General features: G+C 56.0%; 1 protein-coding gene across 1 annotated transcript; it reads right to left on the bottom strand.

Annotated features, from left to right (window-relative positions):
• Positions 1 to 824: 824 nt before the first annotated feature.
• On the bottom strand, positions 825 to 14022 carry LOC119097856 (GRAM domain-containing protein 2B-like; the record flags this gene model as incomplete). Its single annotated transcript, XM_037220805.1, has 4 exons — positions 13847 to 14022; positions 2856 to 2995; positions 2186 to 2289; positions 825 to 1031 (listed from the first exon to the last, which is right to left on the bottom strand). Coding segments are annotated over exons 1-4 (627 nt in total), but the record flags the coding sequence as incomplete, so codon positions are not given.
• Between the last annotated feature and the right edge of the window lie 4847 nt (positions 14023 to 18869).

The raw sequence follows: 18869 nt of genomic DNA, 5'->3' as shown, positions 1-18869 counted from the left end.
ACGCGGCGGCATTCAGCACAAGCGGGCTGCAGACGCTCACGTGCTCTCGCTCTGAGACCGCGTGCCTCTGTTTGGGCTGTGTGAAGCCGTCGGGATCGAGGGCAGCCGGCGTCTGTTTCAGTGCGTCCACTTCGTGGCCTGCACTGACCAAACCGCCAGCTCCGAGGACTCGGGGAGCAATTTACCTGGCGCATCCACAGGAACCCCGCACAAACAGGGTATTACGACGGCGTGGCCAAGCGGCACACACACACACACACACACACACACACAAGCGCTATGGAATCAATGTGTAAATGGAGCAATAACCAACACATTTCATGACGCCGAAATGATGTAATTAATAAAACGTATTCATTACCCTCCATAAACAACACTTTAACAGAAATAAGCTGGCTCGGAGAAGAAAATATGTGTAAATGCAGAAACGTTCAGTTAACAGCGAAACATAAAACCTAAGCCGAGTCGGGAAGCGGTGCACCAATCCTCGTCCCTGCCGTCAAGAGCCCGTGTACCGATCCTCGTCCCTGCTGCCAAGAGCCCGTGTACCGATCCTCGCCCCTGACGTCAAGAGCCCCTGTTACCGATCCTCGTTCCTGCCGTCAAGAGCCCATTTACCGATCCTCGTCCTTGCCGTCAAGAGCCCATGTACCGATCCTCGTCCCCGCCGTCAGGAGCCCGTGTACCGATCCTCGTCCCTGCCGTCAAGAGCCCGTGCACCGATCCTCGTCCCTGCCGTCAGTAGCCCGTGTACCAATCCTCGTCCCTGCCGTCAAGAGCCCGTGTAGCGATCCTCGTCCCAGCGACGCTCGTGCGAGCCTCACCTCCTTGCCGTTCGAGGAGAGATCGGGCTCGTCTCGACCGATCTCCTTGCGCCATACGCGCACCATGGTCTCGAAGGCCGAGTCACGGCTGAGCAGGCTACCGAACACGTGGCGGCCTTCGCTGCTCACCACGGCCACCGCGTTGGGGATGATGCGCGCCGTCTTCTCCTTGGTGATGGCCAGCACCAGCGAGCACGGAATCAGTATCTGGAAGCGTGGACCAGTATATGGTGACGCGCGAACAGTATCTGGCGGCGCGAGCCAGTATCTGGTGACACGGGAATATTATTTGGCGGCGCGGGCCAGTATCTGGTGACGCGCGAACAGTATCTGGCGGCTCGGGCCAGTATCTGGTGATACGGGAATATTATTTGGCGGCGCGGGCCAGTATCTGGTGACGTGGAAGCAGTATCTGGCGGCGCGAGCCAGTATCTGCTGACACGGGAGCAGTATCTGGCGGCGCGGGCCAGTATCGTGACGCGAAAGCGGTATCTGGCGGCACTGGTTATAATCTGGTAGCACGGGGCAGTATCTGGTGGCGCGAGCCATTATCTGGTGACACGGGAGCAGTATCTGGCGGCGCGCGCCAGTATCTGGTGACGCGGGAGCAGTATTTATCGGTGACATTTGGCAGCACGAAATCCGCACCTTGCAGTACGGTGTCGGTATTTGGTGACAGGTCACTGGGAAGGTAAGATTTTAAAATTGATATTACGAGCAACACCACGAGATGCATGCTGCACGGTTGTCAAGTTGTGAACTACTGCGTCTCTGTCCTGTGCTTTTGGCTGCGCGAGTACAAGAATCTGAGCGTCGAACGGTAACAAAGCTTTATGACATGATACTACGAAGTGGCACATATTCATAACATTCATGGGGTGCAAAGCCATCTGGGTATTATTTCATTACCTGGGACTGAACCGACTATCCTGTTTTGTATTGAACCATCGTAAGCCACAAGGTTGATGCGTATGACAATCAAAACAATGGAGAATGGACGCTTATTTCACGCGTGTTTACGTGCATTCACCATTGTGAGGGATCGATAACCATTACTTATGACCTCGGTAGCATTTATTCACGCATATTTTTAGGACGCAATACGGCAGGGACATCCAACGTCAATTACTGCACTGGGCTAATCCAATATCGGTCTCCGCTAAGTGTTTTCACGACAGAAAACCGTGGCAGGGGGACCCCAACTGCCCGCATGTCATGATAATTCAGTTTGTCATCAATATAGTGGCAACCTGCCTTGTTCTGCGCCATGATGGCGTGGCCTAAGAAGATGAAAAGAGGGTGGAAAAGGTGAAAGGCGAACAAGTGACTGGCGGGGTACAAACGACGACGCTGTGACTTACCCTGGTAACGTGCCCGAAGAGGTTGGAGTAGAAGGCGAAGTGATGACTGGTGACGTAGAGCCGGCCCTGCAGCAGAATGTCGCTCACCAGCGCACATGAGAACGCTGAAACACCAGTGGTGACCACGCCCTCAGGCACCATTCCCACTGCTCACCACACGGCCGAAAGCTGACAGACACGAATAAAAACGATTGATATAGCACGTTGCCTTGTTCGGAGCGCGGCGATGCTGTTTTGAAAGATCATCGATCGTGAAAACTGCAACATGGTGAAAATGCCGGCATCCGAATACATCATCACCAAACTTTTTCCCTTGCAGCTGGACCGTGAACGTCCAATTTCAGCTGTATTGCGTGCAAGCTGCGCTTTTGGACAAACGTGCTGCCCCATCAGTATTGTGCTTAACGTCATAAACTCCCATTTCGCGGAACTTAGAATGCTACTACCTCGCGCACCAGCGGTGTTCTGAGCATTCCAATCTCGTGTCTTCTCTAGCTTCCATTTCATGGCAGCCTTCAGTCCCTATCTCGCAGTTATTCCTAGCCCCGTCTCGCGGCCTAGTCCAGCCCCGTTTCACACGGTCTTTACGCCCTCCTCCCTCCCCCCTACCCCACCGCCAACCACCTTCCCACGCCTCCCCAGCGGCCCGGCTCTGCCCGGCCCCACTCACATTTAACGATCTTCTCGTGGGCGTCCAGGTCCTTAAAACGCCGCAGGAACTTGCGCTGCGAACGTGACACTTCGAACGACGGCTGCGAGTCCAGCCGGTTCATCATGGGGGTGCTGCGGCTGAGGCTGCGCAGCGCGTGTCTGGAACACGGCGCGGCGTCCGTGAGGAAATGGCCAGGGCGAAGGCGCCGCGAAGCAGCACAGGAAGGTCTGCAGCACGGCGCGGCGCGGCCGAGTGTATGGCGAGCAGCGAGGCGCGAGGCACCGCGAGGCAGAGCAGGAGACGGGGGACCAATTCAGACGCGCTTCGCGGTCCAGCAAACTGTTGAAACTGACTCGAGTATAAATGTCACGTAATGTTTCCATCTACAAAAGCCATTGCCGCCGGCCATTACGGCTCGCTCGAGGAAAGAGTTAATGTGTTGACGGCGCTTGGGCTCCAGCAGCAGCGTCGTGCCGTCGTCGCCTGGAAGAGCTCAGGGCGTGTCTTCAGCGGCGGGGCGGCCGCCGTCGAGCCGATGGTGAGGGCCGATGTGATGTGATGGCGTCGTGTGACGTGATGAAGACATGTGATGTGATGACGAGATGCAATGTGACAACGTTATGTGATGACGAGATGGCAATGTGATAACGTGGTGCGATCCGATGACTTATGTGATGTACTAATGCGATGTGATGTGACGATGTGTGTGATGTAACGATGCGACGGCGTGTCTGACATGATGATGTAATGCGATGTGGTGACGCCACGTGGCATGTGACGTGATGATGAGTGACAGGCGTGTGTAATGTGATGACGGGATGTAATGCCAAGACCGACTTTGAATCCGATAACGGAGTGTGATGTGATGACGGGAATGTGATGTGATGACGGGATGTGACATGATGACCGGATGGGACGCGATGGCGGGACGTGATGCGATGGGTAGGATGAGTGATTCGGCAGGTGTAACGCGGTTCACGCCACCGGCTCCGCGATGTCGCAGGGTCACGCGCAGGCGACGCCACTACGTGAGGGGCAGTGAACACTACCGAACCGGTACGTGACAGCCGCGGATGTGGGTCAACGGCACGCGGAGAGCCATCGCCCCGGCGTGGCCCTCACCGAGAACGAGTCGCGTCGGACATGTGACGTGATCGTGACGTGCTCATGTCACACACGTCGTCCCAGAGGGGAGCTGGGCGGGACGATCGGGTGGGGTTCGTTATCTCGATGGGCTTTATCGGTCATGATGAAGCTTGAGACGGGACGGATGGGCTAGAAGGCGCCTCGAATCTTACATGCTGGTTTTTAGTCGCGTGACGCGGCTGGGCTGCTGTTGGGATAGCCGTTGGAGGCTGAAAATATCGCAATAGCTTTGAAGGAGGGGATTTTCCCAGCCTTTCCAAACGATACCCCAGTACCATCGATCCCGCGTGCCCGAAACGGCGAGCGAATACCTTCATTCGCATCATTTACTGCTTGAGAGCGTCCATTCAGAGCACAGAAAACATCCAAAACCTTGCTAAGCGCGCCTACCTAAGCACGCCATTGGAAACACACACAACGGTCTCCATGCCTTCTCAGCTGCTGAGTGGGACGCGTGTGCATCACGGACGACCGCAGCGCAGCGGGTTCATCGACCACGACGGGAAGATCTCTGTGCGGCCCGGTCGGGTCTACTCCCAGGCCCGGTCGGGTCTACTCCCTGGCCCGGTCGGGTCTTCTCCCAGGCCCGGTCGGGTCTACTCCCATACCCGGTCGGGTCTACTCCCAGGCCCGGTCGAGCCTACTCCCGGGCCCGGTCGGGTCTACTCCCAGGTCCGGTCGGGTCTACTCCCTGGCCCGGTCGGGTCTACTCCCAGGTCCGGTCGGGTCTACTCCCAGGCCCGGTCGGGTCTACTCCCAGGCCCGGTCGGGCCTACTCCCGGGCCCGGTCGGGTCTACTCCCAGGTCCGGTCGAGTCTTCTCCTAGGCCCGGTCGGGCCTACTCCCGTCCAGCAGTGCCAGCTCCGCAAAGGCGGTCGGCGCGCCTCCACGGGGACCGCAGCGCGTGTGGGCGGCGACGACTGAGAGAGACGCATCTGCCTGAACGGGACCTCCAGAACATGGCCTCCAGACTTGTCCGAGCAGGACCTCCAGAACAGGACCTTCAGACCTGTCCGAGCGGGACCTCCAGAACAGGACATTCAGATCTGTCCGAACAGGACCTCCAGAACAGGACCCTCAGATTTGCCTGAACAGGACCGCCAGAACAGGACCTCCAGACCTGTCCGAACAGGATCTCCAGAACAGAACCTTCAGACCTGACCGAACAGGACCTCCAGAAAAGGACCTTCAGATCTGCCTGAACAGGACCGCCAGAACAGGACCTCCAGACCTGTCCGAACGGGACCTCCAGAACAGGATCTCCAGAACAGGACCTCCAGACCTGTCCGAACAGGACCTGTCCGAACAGGACCTCCAGCTGTGGAGCCGCGCAGTCTGCGCGGCTCAGACCGGGGCTCAGGGCTGACTGCGGTCTCAGGAGGGCTCGACACAGCCCACGCTTGAAGCAGCTCAGCAGATGCCCTTCCGGCAGGCCGCAGCTGCAGGCCGCGGCAAGTGGGCGGCTCGCGATCGACCTCAGCCGTCTGCCTCCCACGCGGCATGCGACGTTGATCGGCTTCCTCTGCGGCCGAACAGGCGTTCGCTGGGCGTCGGCCCTGTAATCCACTGTAACGGGCCCGGTGCCGCGCGAGCCTCCCAGCCGCGTCATTCGTAAGCTTCGATCGAAGTGACCCACTTCACTTCTATTTGTGCTCCACAGCCCATACGCAAACTACTTTCCAGCGCGGTGCGCGCTATCGGATTTTGATTCATCGACCGTCCACTTTGCAACACGACGGAGCCACCCCGATGAAGTCTGCCAACGGCACCCCACAACGCGGATGACCCTGGCATGACCGTGCACCCTTCAGGAGCAGCACCGGACCTCCGCCTGACCACCAAAGACTGGAAGCCCACGGACGCCGCTGGGTGCTGCCATTTACCCGAGCTGGTCCACGGAACTGTGACAGAAGGTCGGGCAAGCTTCCTACACGCCCACTCGGCACATCACGGAGCGTGAGGTGGTCCTCACGGCTTCCGCCAGCCGCGAACGCACCCGGAAGCGGCTATTGCAATCGAGGTATATACATATACATGTGTACACACACACACACACATATATATATATATATATATATATATATATATATATATATATATCGCTCACTGTCGCTCACTGTCACGTACCATTGTCTATGTACTTTAACATTGCTTTTTAAGCCGATGGCTATCATTGTCTTTGACGTGAGCTGCAATAGCACATTGGGCAATGCTCTTCATCAGTGATTCATTCTTTGTCACGCGTGGCATAATCCGTCGGTTCTCATCGAACAGGAAAGAAGCTCTCGCACAACACATCGTTGCAACTGAAAGACCGCGACAAAAATAGCCCTAGCTTCCTTGTCGGGGCCATTGACAGAACGGCACGTGCATTGAGAAACGTGAAAGACGGGCATTCAGAGGCGTTACTGCTAGGCGGGTGAGACTCAGACATCACAGTCTGATGGCACCGAATCCCTCAGGCCTCAAAGGCTGCCAGCTCCGGATGGATCCTGTCTGCTTTGTCTTTTATGAGCTTCCTGACATCAGGGATGGGGCACTCAAAGAGTCAGAGATGCTATCAGCATGTGTTGTGAGACTGACTGTACCATACCAGGAATAATGTCAATCACAAGTCACACCGAGCGCGCGAGTGGCAGGCACTGTACATGCGCAATCTTTAACGGACTGGCTCGGCAGGACTGGACACAAACCGAAGAAAAAAAAACCTCACACAAACGCTCATTAAAAGATGCCTGGTAAAAACTACACCGCGCCAGTGACGGCTAAAAACTACTCCTAACCGCTTGGCGACTATACCGGAAATGGGGCGAACCAAGTCTAGAATGATGCTCTGGTGCAAGGCTCGAACGAAGGCGTGCCCAGCAGCACGCACTCTGTAGAGATGGCGTGCCAAGCAGTACATGCTCTCGCGAGTGCAAGCTAAGAACCACGACCCATTCTCCGCTGCAGCTGACACCCTGCTCGGGACACTCCCACCCTTCCATGGCATGGTTGGTACTCCACAGTGGCCTGGTATGGCCTGTCCCGCTCCACCGCCGTATCGTCGGGCCTGTCCCGCTCCATCGCCGTCTCGTCGGGCCTGCCCCGCTCCACTGCCGTCTCGTCGGGCCTGTCCCGCTCCACCGCCGTCTCGTCGGGCCTGTCTCGCTCCGCTGTGGCCTCGTCGGGCCTGTCCCGCTCCGCTGCGGCCCCGTCGGGCCTGTCTCGCTCCGCTGTGGCCTCGTCGGGCCTGTCCAGCTCCGCTGCGGCCTCGTCGGGCCTGTATCGCTCCGCTGCGGCCTCGTCGGGCCTGTCCCGCTCCACCGCCGTCTCGTCGGGCCTGTCCCGCTCCACGCTCCACCGCCGTCTCGTCGGGCCTGTCCCGCTCCACCGCAGTCACGTCGGGCCTGTACCGCTCCGCTGTGGCCTCGTCGGGCCTGTCCAGCTCCGCTGTGGCCTCGTCGGGCCTGTCCCGCTCCGCTGCGGTCCCGTCGGGCCTGTCTCGCTCCGCTGTGGCCTCGTCGGGCCTGTCCCGTTCCGCTGCGGCCTCGTCGGGCCTGTATCGCTCCACTGCCGTCTCGTCGGGCCTGCCTCGCTCCGCGGCGCCCTCGTCGGGCCTGTCCCGCTCCACCGCCGTCTCGTCGGGCCTGCCCCGCTCCGCGGCGCGCTCGTCGGGCCTGTCCCGCCCCACCGCCGTCCCGCCGGGCCTGCCCCGCTCCGCGGCGCCCTTGTCGGGCCTGTCCCGCTCCACCACCGCCTGGTCGGGCCTGTCCCGCTTCACTGCCGTGCCGCAAGGCTCGCAGTGCCGTTTCCTCGCGCCCGGGACCCGGGACCTCCGGGACCACCAGGGAGGACCCGGGGCCGCGGTGCTCCGCTCGCCCACCGGATCGGTCCGGAAGCTGCACCTCTGACGCCGGGCCGGAACCGGACTGCGGCCGGCGAGGTGGGGCTCCGAACCGTTGTACCCCGCCCCGCCCTGCCCCGCCTCGGGCCACAGCCTCGCCGTCGCCAACGCCGGGTCGCCGCCGGCAGTGTCTGGATCGTCAGACATCGATTTCGACGCGACACCAACGACTCGCAGACGACGCCACAAGCAGTGCATGAAGGGGTGGGCAGGCGCCGACCCCCACCGAGCCTGACTGACCAGAGCTCCGTTGGGAGTCAGGGGGAGGGGAGGAGCGCCAACTCCACCGCGACTGGCTGGAGCTTCGTTGGGGAGTTCAGGGAGGGGGGACCGGCCCCCGCCGCGACTGGCTGGGGCTTCGTTGAGGAGACAGGGGGGGGGGGGGGAGGGCTGCTAGCCCACACCGCGCCCGTCTGGCGGCTGCACCGCTGTCGGAGTCGGAGTTTCGATCGGGCTTCAAAGTTCGGTGATGCGTCAGCCCTTGGCGGTGAGTCAGCTGAGCGGATCGCCTGTGCGAACGTATACCCGCACGGCAAACACGCTCGCCGGCGGTTCGACCACGGGTTTTGCGGCATTTTGCGAGATTTGGCCTTGCGTAAGTGGCTTTTCTAAGCATCTTTCAGCGTGCAGTACAAATGTTTGGATTCGGTTGATAATCAAATTGAATACTTCCGCATGATAAATCTCTTCGCGGCTGAACTTTGCGATATCTCTGCAGCGGCACATGCTGAACGACACGGAAATGCTGCTCATTTTTTGTACTAGCCGCGCGGGGCGAATATCAGCTTGCATCACGTACCGACGACTTGGCTGATTGGCTGAGCGACAATTTCTGAACACGTGCTGAGCAGAAAACTGACAGCGCAAACCATTGTGCGACGAATAAAGCACAGTTTGTCGTCCGAGACAGGAGGGGTAGGCTGGGCCAGACCATATCACTGTTCTTTAGCTTTTATACCTGATGTCAGTGGAGGACGGTAAGTATCTAACGCGGGTAGATCCCCGTCTGTTAGGGTACAGAGCTCCTGGGAGCAGACGCTTTTTATGACGGTGATTGGAGTCCCCCTCCATGAGTGGGGCAAGTTGCTGAACACAATACTTCCTGCCGAAGATAACAGCTTATGATGGATGTCCAAAAAGCAATTGATAATCTGTTATTTGTTCATCATTTGTGTTGGTTATTTATTCATTCATCCCATTCCTTTCCAGTATGTTGTTCCCTAAGACTCAGGATGACGGAACGCGTCGCACGCCCTCTTCCCTGACTGCCGTCATTAATACCCTGTCCTACCTCTTCCCTGACTGCCGTCATCCATACCTTGTCCTACCTGCACTGGTCTTTAGTCATATCCCAGTGATGTAGCCAAATTTTCCATGGAGAGAAATAAGTCAAATTTTCCCCCAATTCTGCACATTATGACAAACTTGCTTCGAAATCATCCAGAATTTGTTGTTTACTGTTCGGCTCAAAGGGCGGGGAGGAGGTACCACCTCCTTGACATCCGCCTAGGCCAAGTTCCTGCGATTAACCCCCGCCCGCTTGCCAGCCCAGTCCCTAAAAGGTTGGACACCTGGATCAGTATCTCACAAACATTAGAGTGTGTACCCCGGAAGTCGCACGAGCGAAACGTGCCGTTGTCGATTTAGACAAATCTGGAGACAGGTTCCCGTTGCCATCGGGCTATGGATGTTATTTTATCTTATGTAATTTTATGTTTGTATATTTGAAAAGCATAACCGAGTTGTGCGCTAACTTGTTCAATACCCGTTTAAGCGTGACTGGACCCTGCCGTCGAATAGCTGGAAATGTGAATAATTGCAAAGAAAATGAGAATGGACGAAAACGAAATAGGGCAAACTTATAGCGCATACGGCGTGATGCACTACGAAGACTTGCGTACGCGACAAAAAATTCATAGCAAAAATTGCGCATGCATATCGAACAATGCGAAAATATGCGTATGCGACTGAGCGCATGTACGGAAAGACGCGATGCAAAGAAATACTCGCATTGATTCTGCGTTACGAAGATTTGCACTTCATGATATCTGTGCTTAAGAAGATCTGCGCTCGAAGAAACACCTTACATCATCATGCGACTCGAGGACTTGCTGGCGAAATACTGCGCACCAAGAAATGCGTTATGAAGGAATACGACACGAATTCTGCCAGGCAGCGCGACGGGGATTTCCTGGCGATGATTACAGGCCTGGCGCGGTGGCGGGAGTTGCTGACCAGCCGGCCGGCGGCGACAGGCGACTCGCCCCGTCAGCGATTAACGAGCGCGCGCCGGCCATCCCCCTCACGTCGGTGACCGATGCCCCTTGACCTAATGCAGCCGGCGGATATCACCCCGACCTTTGGCAGCGGAGAACGCACCAGGGGGGGGGGGGGGGAGCGGGGTCGGCCGGAGGTGGCAACAGCGGTCCGGACGTAGCCTGCCAAACTCGGATCAGGTCACCACGCCGCGGCTCCGGCCGTGGTCCTTGCGCCTCACTTGTCTGGGAGCCAATTCAGTGGGCCAAGTCGTTATCGGCGTAGTAGAAGAGCAGCCACTTCTAGAAAAAAGTCAATGGGACGGAGATAGCCAAGAAGGTGACCGCATGGCGACAACGATGTGCCCGGTTTCAGTGTTCACGTGTGAAATTCTGGCGCGATTTCATCCGGCCGCTCAACAACTAGGCGAAAAACCGAACATGCTCTGATTTGACGCGTGCACGGTGTTTATACAAATGAATGTCTCTAGTTGGTTTAGTGCCTATTTCAAGAGCAAGTCTGGGTTAAACAATAAGAAGATGCCTGTTTTCGATTTCATAGATCGAACGGCGGCTAAGTTTTCACGTGCCTGAGCCCACGATAGCCACGGCCCAGCTTGGGCTGCGTCCGCTGAATTGACAGAGATTTCACTGACGTCACGGCTAAAGCCACCTGGTAATTTGATTAAAAGTTCATGGTGCTTATTTCCTTCTGAGATCCTGAATTTTAATCACTCCCAACCACAAATTATTAAGTAATCTTGAATGACTGATGCAAAAGTGCGATCACGTTTCCGTCACACAACAAACAAGCATCGACCGCCGCTCCGCACTTTGGTCTCGTCACACAGCTTTCTGAAGAGGGGCGAGCGTGGCTACTCCAAAGAGCTAACGGCGGTCAAGAACGACATTGTCGTCGCCAGATAATGCGGACCTCAGTGGATATGTCGTAGATACGCTATCGCGATAGTGTGCTTAGCCGCAATGCCGTGTTTGAGGGCCATCTGCATTCACATTCGCTGAGCCAGCTCTACACAACGCGCAACACGTCAACAAATGCATAATACCTAATTTGTTAGCAGATTCATTAGCGCTGCCTCACCTAAAGCCACCAATGAAATCTGTCCGGCGTTTGCTACGAAAGCCACCTGTAACGTTTACCCTACGCTGCTAAAACAAACTAAAGGAACAATATACCGAACCTGTACGCACTCCTATGACGTTGGCGCCGCACCCGCGTCAGCTGGCTAATCGCTCAGTATTTTGTTTTCCGCTGGCATGCAATTTGTATTTCTGAAAGAAATGACTTTTACCGCTCATGACGCCATCAACTGCGTTCCAGACATCAAACCAACAGCAATTATTGCCGCAACCGCAATCATTCAGAAATAATAAAATGATAAAAAGCTTGCACGCTTTATTACGGCACCAGTTGTGCTTTCGGCATCGAGCAAAACCGCACGTCATCGTTACATGGCCACTGCCGTGCTTGTGCAGAGCGAAGCAAGTGTGGGCCTCAGTCAGCACGCCGGTCATGATCTTCCGGCATGACCCAACAGCAGCGGACATCCATCGATGTCGTTCACGCCGCAGGACGTATGCAGAAGGTTTTCGCCGCGACAGAAACGATGTGGCCGCTACCGCACGCATTATTGATTCAATCACATGATAAGAGGCTGACTCCTAGAAATGGGATTACAATCGACCATATGCACAAACTTTTTTCTATGCCGTTACCCAAGAACAGGCAACCAGGAGCGGCCCTCCCCCAATCCCAGCGACGCAATAAACCATACGTTAACACCAGAAAACATAAAATCAAGTCGCGGCACTCCCAGCTAGGAAGAGGAAACAAACGTAACGAAACAGGCGAAGAGGTGGTACGGACCCGAAGGACAGTGTTAGTAAGGGTTGTACGGTCACACAAGTCGGAGGGGCAGTTAGCCGGTCATTTTCGTGCTGGGTTTTGAGCTGAATGTCAAGGGAGTTCACCCAGTTAAGCGGGGCTTGTCGCTGGAAGAACTTCCGGAGCCAACGCCGTGAATTTGGGTACATGTGCATGACTTTAATTATATCAGAACGTGATTATGGAACATGAAGGAGGTTGAATATGAAGTGCGTTGCACATGTGCAGCGCAAAGGATTGCAATGTCTTCAAATATGTTGGTTACGTTAATATGCATTCACAAAATGCTTGTGGATGATGTTTTTATTAATGGTTTTTGATGCATAGATATCAGCTATTCTCGGAAAATGTGATGTCATAATGTCGTTCCACAGCTTAGGGCCAAGGCAAGATGTTGTAAATAGTCTACAATTATGATTTGAGAAAGGTTGGTCTAAATGTTTTACTCGCCTCATATGCATGCCATTTGATTCGTAGAGCTTGTATCTTAAATCGACTGATGCAGGGAGCTGTGAAGCTACAGATTTGTGCGTCACAATTTACATTTGGGATTTAGCAATATCCGATAGTTTCAAAATTTTGTATCATTTTAAGATTGGCTTTGAGCTCTGAGGATACACATTTTCTATTAGACGCATGGACCTTTTTTGCAAACTTACTAACCGATCTAGTGAGGAAGCATAATTTATGGCCCAAATCAAGCAGCTGTAACTTGAATAACGAAGAATTAAAGTGTTATAGAGCAGATGTGACGTTATTTTGTCAATGAAGTACCCAACCCTACTTATTATTCCACTATTTCTCCTTACTATGCTTGCAACAAAATTAATGTGGCCAGTAAATTTAAGAGATTTGTCAATGAGTACTCTAAGATAATTGATTTATTTTTTCCCTTCAATAAGTGAATTATTAATTTGCACATTTAGCTAGAACTGTGAAGAAAGGCCAGTATAATGCTGTGTAAATTTTTTTGATATGTTCAGGGAAAAAATTAGCAATGAACCAGGAGGCCATTAGAAGCTAAAGGGTTTGATATTGTTTTGAAGTTCCACACTACTTTTATTTTTGAAAATAATCGCAGTATCATCAGCGTAAGACAGGCATGTCATGTTACTGCTTAATTTAGGCAAGTCATTGATTTACATTAAGAACAGAATTGGGCCGAGAATTGATCCTTGAGGTACCCCCATTGTACCCCATACCCCCAACCGAACCGTTTGGCAGCGGAGTTAATTTGCGTCTACCTCCAACCAGGTAGACACCGCTGAACTATTAGTTCATCTGGGTAAGGTGGTTCAGGAAAAGTGCAGAGGCACAGCCGGAGGCTACGGATGCTCGCACAGAGCAAATGATGTTCGCAGTGTACAGGGACTCAGTCGCGGTTCGGAAGTCCTGTCGGAGTGTGGAGGCCCAGTCGCCGTGCAGGGCACCAGATTGGGTTCGAGGTTCTAATCGAGCGCAGCGACCTGAGATGATCTAATAATCCGGTAAGGCCACAGGGGCCCCGTGGGGTAAGGATGTCCGGTGGGGTGTGGAGGTCCAGTCAAGGTGCACAGTTTCCGTGGAGTCTAAGAAACTAAAGCGGGCCGGGGATGCCCAGTCGAAGTACAGAGGCCCAGTTTGGGCGCAAGGATCCGGTCTGTGGGCACAAAGTCCAGTCTGGGCACGTAGATCCGTCGGAGGTGCGACGGCCCAACCGAGAGACAAACAGCCTCAGTCGCGGTAAAGCTTTCCAATCGAAGTACCGAACCCCGGGCGGGGCGCTAGCATCAGGGCGGTCCCTGAGCCGAAGCACAGATCGTGCCGCCGGCCTCACCTGCGCCGCTTGATATCGCGCTCATCCTCCAAGTACAGACTGACGACACTGTGCGACATCTCCGAGAGGTCACCGCGCGCGCGCCGGTCCTCCTGCGCGCTCGCCGTGGCCTCGGCGGCGGGCGCCCCCCGCGCCGCCGCCGGCAGGTAGGCCACGGAGCGACTCAGGCGCCTCATGGCAGCGCGGCGGGCCAGAACTGACACCGCCGCCGCCGCAGCCGCGTGGAAACGCGTCGCCCGCGCTGATAACGCCGCCCGCCGGTCCTCGATAGTCGGCGCAGCGATAGCGTCATGGCACGACAGGTGGTCGGTCGGACCTCTGGACCTCGGGTCCCAGGTGGTCCCGCCGGCACACCGAGGATCTATTGGCAGCGCCGCCGGCGGCAACGACTATCGCAGCGTCAGGCGCCAACTGGCGACGGCAGGAAGCAGCCGGAAACGCCCGGACGGAGGCCGGAAGTCAGTCACGCGCGCTGCCAGCCTCAGGTTCAGGACAGAGTCAGAGCTGGTTATCATCGGTCGCAGATCTGTGGCGTCATCGCAACGTCACACCACACGTAGGCCACGTCATCGTTCGGGAGTGAAGTTTCAGAAGTCCACTGGGGAGGCGAAAGGACAACTTTTTAAAGGCACATCTCCAGTGCTTTGCCGGACTTCAGCTCTTCGTATTTTGAATTAATGTAATTTTAACATCACCTCGCTCCGGGTAAGACAGACGCTACGAAATGGGGTTAAGGCCCACATAAAAACTTGGAACTTGATCACAGCTGTGACCGGAACTATCACCTTCGCCGTCATCAGCAGTGTGACCGGAAAAAACGTGTTGGAGCGCGGATGCGTACAGATTTGCTCAGTATCTACCGTTGCCGTGACAGAATACTGTGGAACGATAAGATAGCTGTGACAGAAAAGGTATAGGTCAATATTGCACATGTTGAGGACTCCACCAACGAAACTCAGGCATGAACCCTGAGGCCATTGTTATGAAATAAACATCATTAATATCTGTAAAGACGTTGACAAGGACAAAAAGGAGCGACACACTTTCTGATCTTATAAAAAGAAGACGCGACGTCACGTTGTTTTTTGTCTGCTGCTCACGTCTTTTTTCTCCCGGTGGCGCCTTTTTTAGAGGCAGCTGGGTCGGTTACTTGGGCATTGGGTCTGGGCTCATATGGAATATGGCAACACTTGTCTTGTCCAGCGAACTGAATACGTCTGTGCGCGAGCTGAAGCCTACCATGCACATCAACTGGGAGTGCTTGGCTCCGGCTATTCAGGGCACGCGGCGTCCCTGACCGCCTAAAGTTTGAATAATTCAAACTGCCGCCCATGCAGGCGCGGTAAATCCTCAGCGCAATCTCCGACCACGCCGTGCAAAGTGCGACATGGACGCTTCCAAATGCGTAGAATAAAAGTTATCATCAAAATGAGCAATTCTTGTCTGCCTTTGAGATGGTGACACTTTGTGTTGTTCTGCACCATATTTTACATCGATTAATTTGCTTCAACTGCGTCTCGGTTCTAACTGCCGTTCTGCCGTCCCTCTCCATCCGTTGGTCTGACGGTCTCCTTCTCTATCCGTTGTCTGGACAGTCTCCCGCTGTCCGTTGCCCGGACAATCTCCCTCTCTGCCCGGTGTTCTGACAGCCGCCCACCGTCGCTGCTGTCCGGACTGTGTCTGTGACTCGGTCTCGGCCGGCGAGCCCGAACTAATGAAGCCCCACCATCCCTGCTGAGCGGTCGATGCCGCAGTCGCCTTTGGTAGCGGTCGAACGCGATCGGCCAGCACTGCGAGCAGCATTGAGAGGCTGGCCTGGCCACGCTCCAATGTCAGGGTCCGCTTTGGAGCAGCGCCAGCGGCAGTTGGCTTCGCCGGCTTCTGGACAATTTCCCCGAGGGAGTGAATGGGCGTGGCGCTTCCGTTGATTGTCCCACGTTCGCCACGGCCGCAGAGGATGTTGACGAGGCTTGGACCGTCACGCCGCAGGGCGTGTGCCGATCGTCGAGACCAGATGGGTCCGCAGTGGCTCCTTAGTCCAAAGTAAAAAAGTGAAACGAAACTACGTCGGTAACGGCGACTAAAATGGAAGCCCACGGCATGTTTACAGTGACTGCAATAAAGGTTCAAGGTGTTCAGCAGCCCCGAAACAGCATCGACCTCTCGTCAGGCGAAGCTGCTTTTTGATCAGCTGATCAATTCACTTCCCGATCAGTTGTTCTAGAAATGCCGCCAGGCCAGCTGTCACCTCGCCGTGCAGCGTGGAAGCGAAGTAAGAAACTATAGCGGGTGAGAACCACTCTACTAACTTAGAACACGACTTTTCTAACTTATTAACCAACTACTAACTTTCTAACTTATGAACTTATTAACCAACGACCACTCTTTATCTTAAGAGAAAACCACTCTACTAACTTCTTAGACAAATTGTCTAACCTATTAGATTACTCTATCAGCTCAAAGCTAGTAGATATTAATCACTGTATCTACAGCTGAGCGATGTCCGCAATCGCCAACGTCTCGTCTGCGCCAATCGCTCGCGCGGCCGTGACCGACGGGATCCGCCCCGGACCGGGCCTCCTAGACGCCAGGAGGTGGCACAGCTGACCACGTCGCGTCCGCGTCCGCGCGTCGCAGCGCTGCCCCTTGACGTTCCCGCGGCGAGGAGGCAAGGTCAGCGGTTAGCGGACCCGCTCCCCCCCCCCCCCCCCGGCTGTCCACCTGGCGCCAGCCGGGTGGCAACTGCATATTGATGAGCCGGCGGATCGTGACCGGCGGCGCCGCTTGCTGCTTCTCCTGCTGCCCCCTCCCCCCCCCCCCTCCCCAGGACCCGTACGGAGCGAGCGCCGAGGCCGCACCTCTCGAGTCACGCCGCCTTCGCCGGGTCGCCGTCGGCCTCCGCTGGCGACGCGCCGCCCACGACTGACTGAACATCGACTGGCATCGACGGTGGCCCGCAGCCTTCACATTGCATGTAACCTCGACCGCGCGCCGCGGCGTCCCACCCGGCTCTGACCGCCGCGCGGCAAGCGCGATGCGCTCGCGACTGGCACCTCCGTCGTCCTTCCGCCACTTCCGTGCCGCCGCGCCGCCCGCCCGGCCCGCAGTCCCGCCTGCCACGCCCCGTGCGCCACGCCCCGCGCCCGCACGCGCCGCGCTCGTCCGGCGCCTCCCGCGCGGCTGACCTGTCCGTCCGCGGTGCGGTCGCGGCTCCACTCGGCCGGCGATCAATGCACCAACATGTGCCGCGTGTGCCCCGCGCCATATTGAGCGCGCCGCGCCGGGCCCGGCCCGACCACGCCGTCGCCGGCACCGGGCGACACCCGCGGCGCCGACGCACTCAAAGGGAGGGACGCAGTCGGCAGTATTGTCTGGCGTTCCTGCCGATGTTCTGCCGAGGACTGGCGTCTTCCCGAACGGCCCCTGCCGCTGAGGCTCTGACGTCGTCGTTGTCCACTAGAGTAATCCCTGTTCAATGGGCAGCTTTCCCGGAATGGCTTCACGTGCCATGCAATGTCGTGGCATTGCCTCCACCCCGGTTGTAGTCAATAGACGCGCAAAAGGAACCACGTAGCGCGTTTGTTCTGGTTCCGGACCGACATGCCCGCCAGCTATTGGCCAGAGCAGCCGACGCCATACCGCATCAGTCAGCGGGAGATAATCTGTCCGACGGCGTACAGAACAGGGTGATAGCTGTGATGAGGTAGAGGGTCTCGCGTTCCACTCGGTAACCCACGTCCTCGTATCTTTCTGGCATTTTGCTTGCACATGGCGTTAGTTTCGTTTTCCCTTTATAGTTATAGTTTGTTGTATTATGCTTAGTTGTAAACTAGTCAAGGCGTTAAACGAATCCAAGAAAGGTTTTAGCAGAAGTCTAGTACACTCGCGCCAATGGCAATGAACTTACTTTCGGCTAACTGAAAGCGACAAAGTTACCGGCAATGTCTCGTCTAAGCCTTTCCCCCAGTGACTGATGTGAGCACGCGGTCGAGTTGTGAGCATGGCAGTGACCCGAGCAGTGATGCGGGTGTCCCTCACGAGTAAGTTTAGTCGTAGTAGATGGTGACATCAGTGAAGATATGTGGAGAGGCTGAAGAGGCTACTCAAGACAGCTTGGTGCGGTGAATCAGGCAGGCACAGCCAGCAGCGTCGCCGGACTGTTGATAGGGGGATCTCCCCAAGTAGCATAAAGATGTTATTACGTAGAACGCACCGAACGAATATTGCCGATGACTCAAGGTATTGCAGAACTGTTTGACGAGTGGTCAACTTATTAGAACTGTTTCTGTGATGTGATTGTAAGTGCTCGACCCAAATGCATCGCACTTGATCGCGGAAAGATATGAAATGAATGTTGAGGTAGACATGGGCATTGCCGCTGCGGACTGCACCTGACGTAGACCGGGAAGGAAGAGCCTGGGAGTAAGAGCACCGTGATGACAGCTTTTGGCACCGGAAGCCATAGCAGGGAGGCCACGCAGGATCGTCCTGGTCACGTCATTGTCCTGCCCCAGTATTACCGCTCATTGCTGCGTATTACCCAAGTATTACCGTTCAGTTCATTGTACACGTGCCTCCGCACCGTGCAGCCGCATGATAATACAACCGCCGGCGAGTGTCTAAACACTTCACCAAGACGGCAGCCAGTGCTATCGGTCACACGCGCCACCCCTGTATCGCAGGTTCAGTGTACACTGATTGCGGGTCATAGTGCTCCCGGCTTTGGCCCGCGCTCCAGCGTCGGGTACCGAGGCGGCCGGCCCACCGGCGGGCACTGCGCCATGACGGAAACTGGGGTCGTGCCGAGCTCTGCCGTGGTCGGCCGAGCATCGAAATCGACGCCGTCTCAGCTTAGCATAACACCGACATCGACACCGTCTCAGCTCAGCATAACGCCGACATCGACGCCGTCTCAGCTCAGCATAACACCGACATCGACGCTGTCTCAGCTCAGCATAGCACCGACATCGACGCCGCCTCAGCTCAGCATAGCACCGACATCGACGCCGCCTCAGCTCAGCAT

Source organism: Pollicipes pollicipes, unplaced genomic scaffold (assembly GCF_011947565.3).
Source record: "Pollicipes pollicipes isolate AB1234 unplaced genomic scaffold, Ppol_2.1 Scaffold_4602;HRSCAF=5417_pilon_pilon_pilon, whole genome shotgun sequence".
NCBI classification, from domain to species: Eukaryota; Metazoa; Arthropoda; class Thecostraca; order Pollicipedomorpha; family Pollicipedidae; genus Pollicipes; species Pollicipes pollicipes.
Note: the sequence above shows the minus strand (reverse complement) of the source record. Positions and strands in the feature narration are given on the sequence as shown.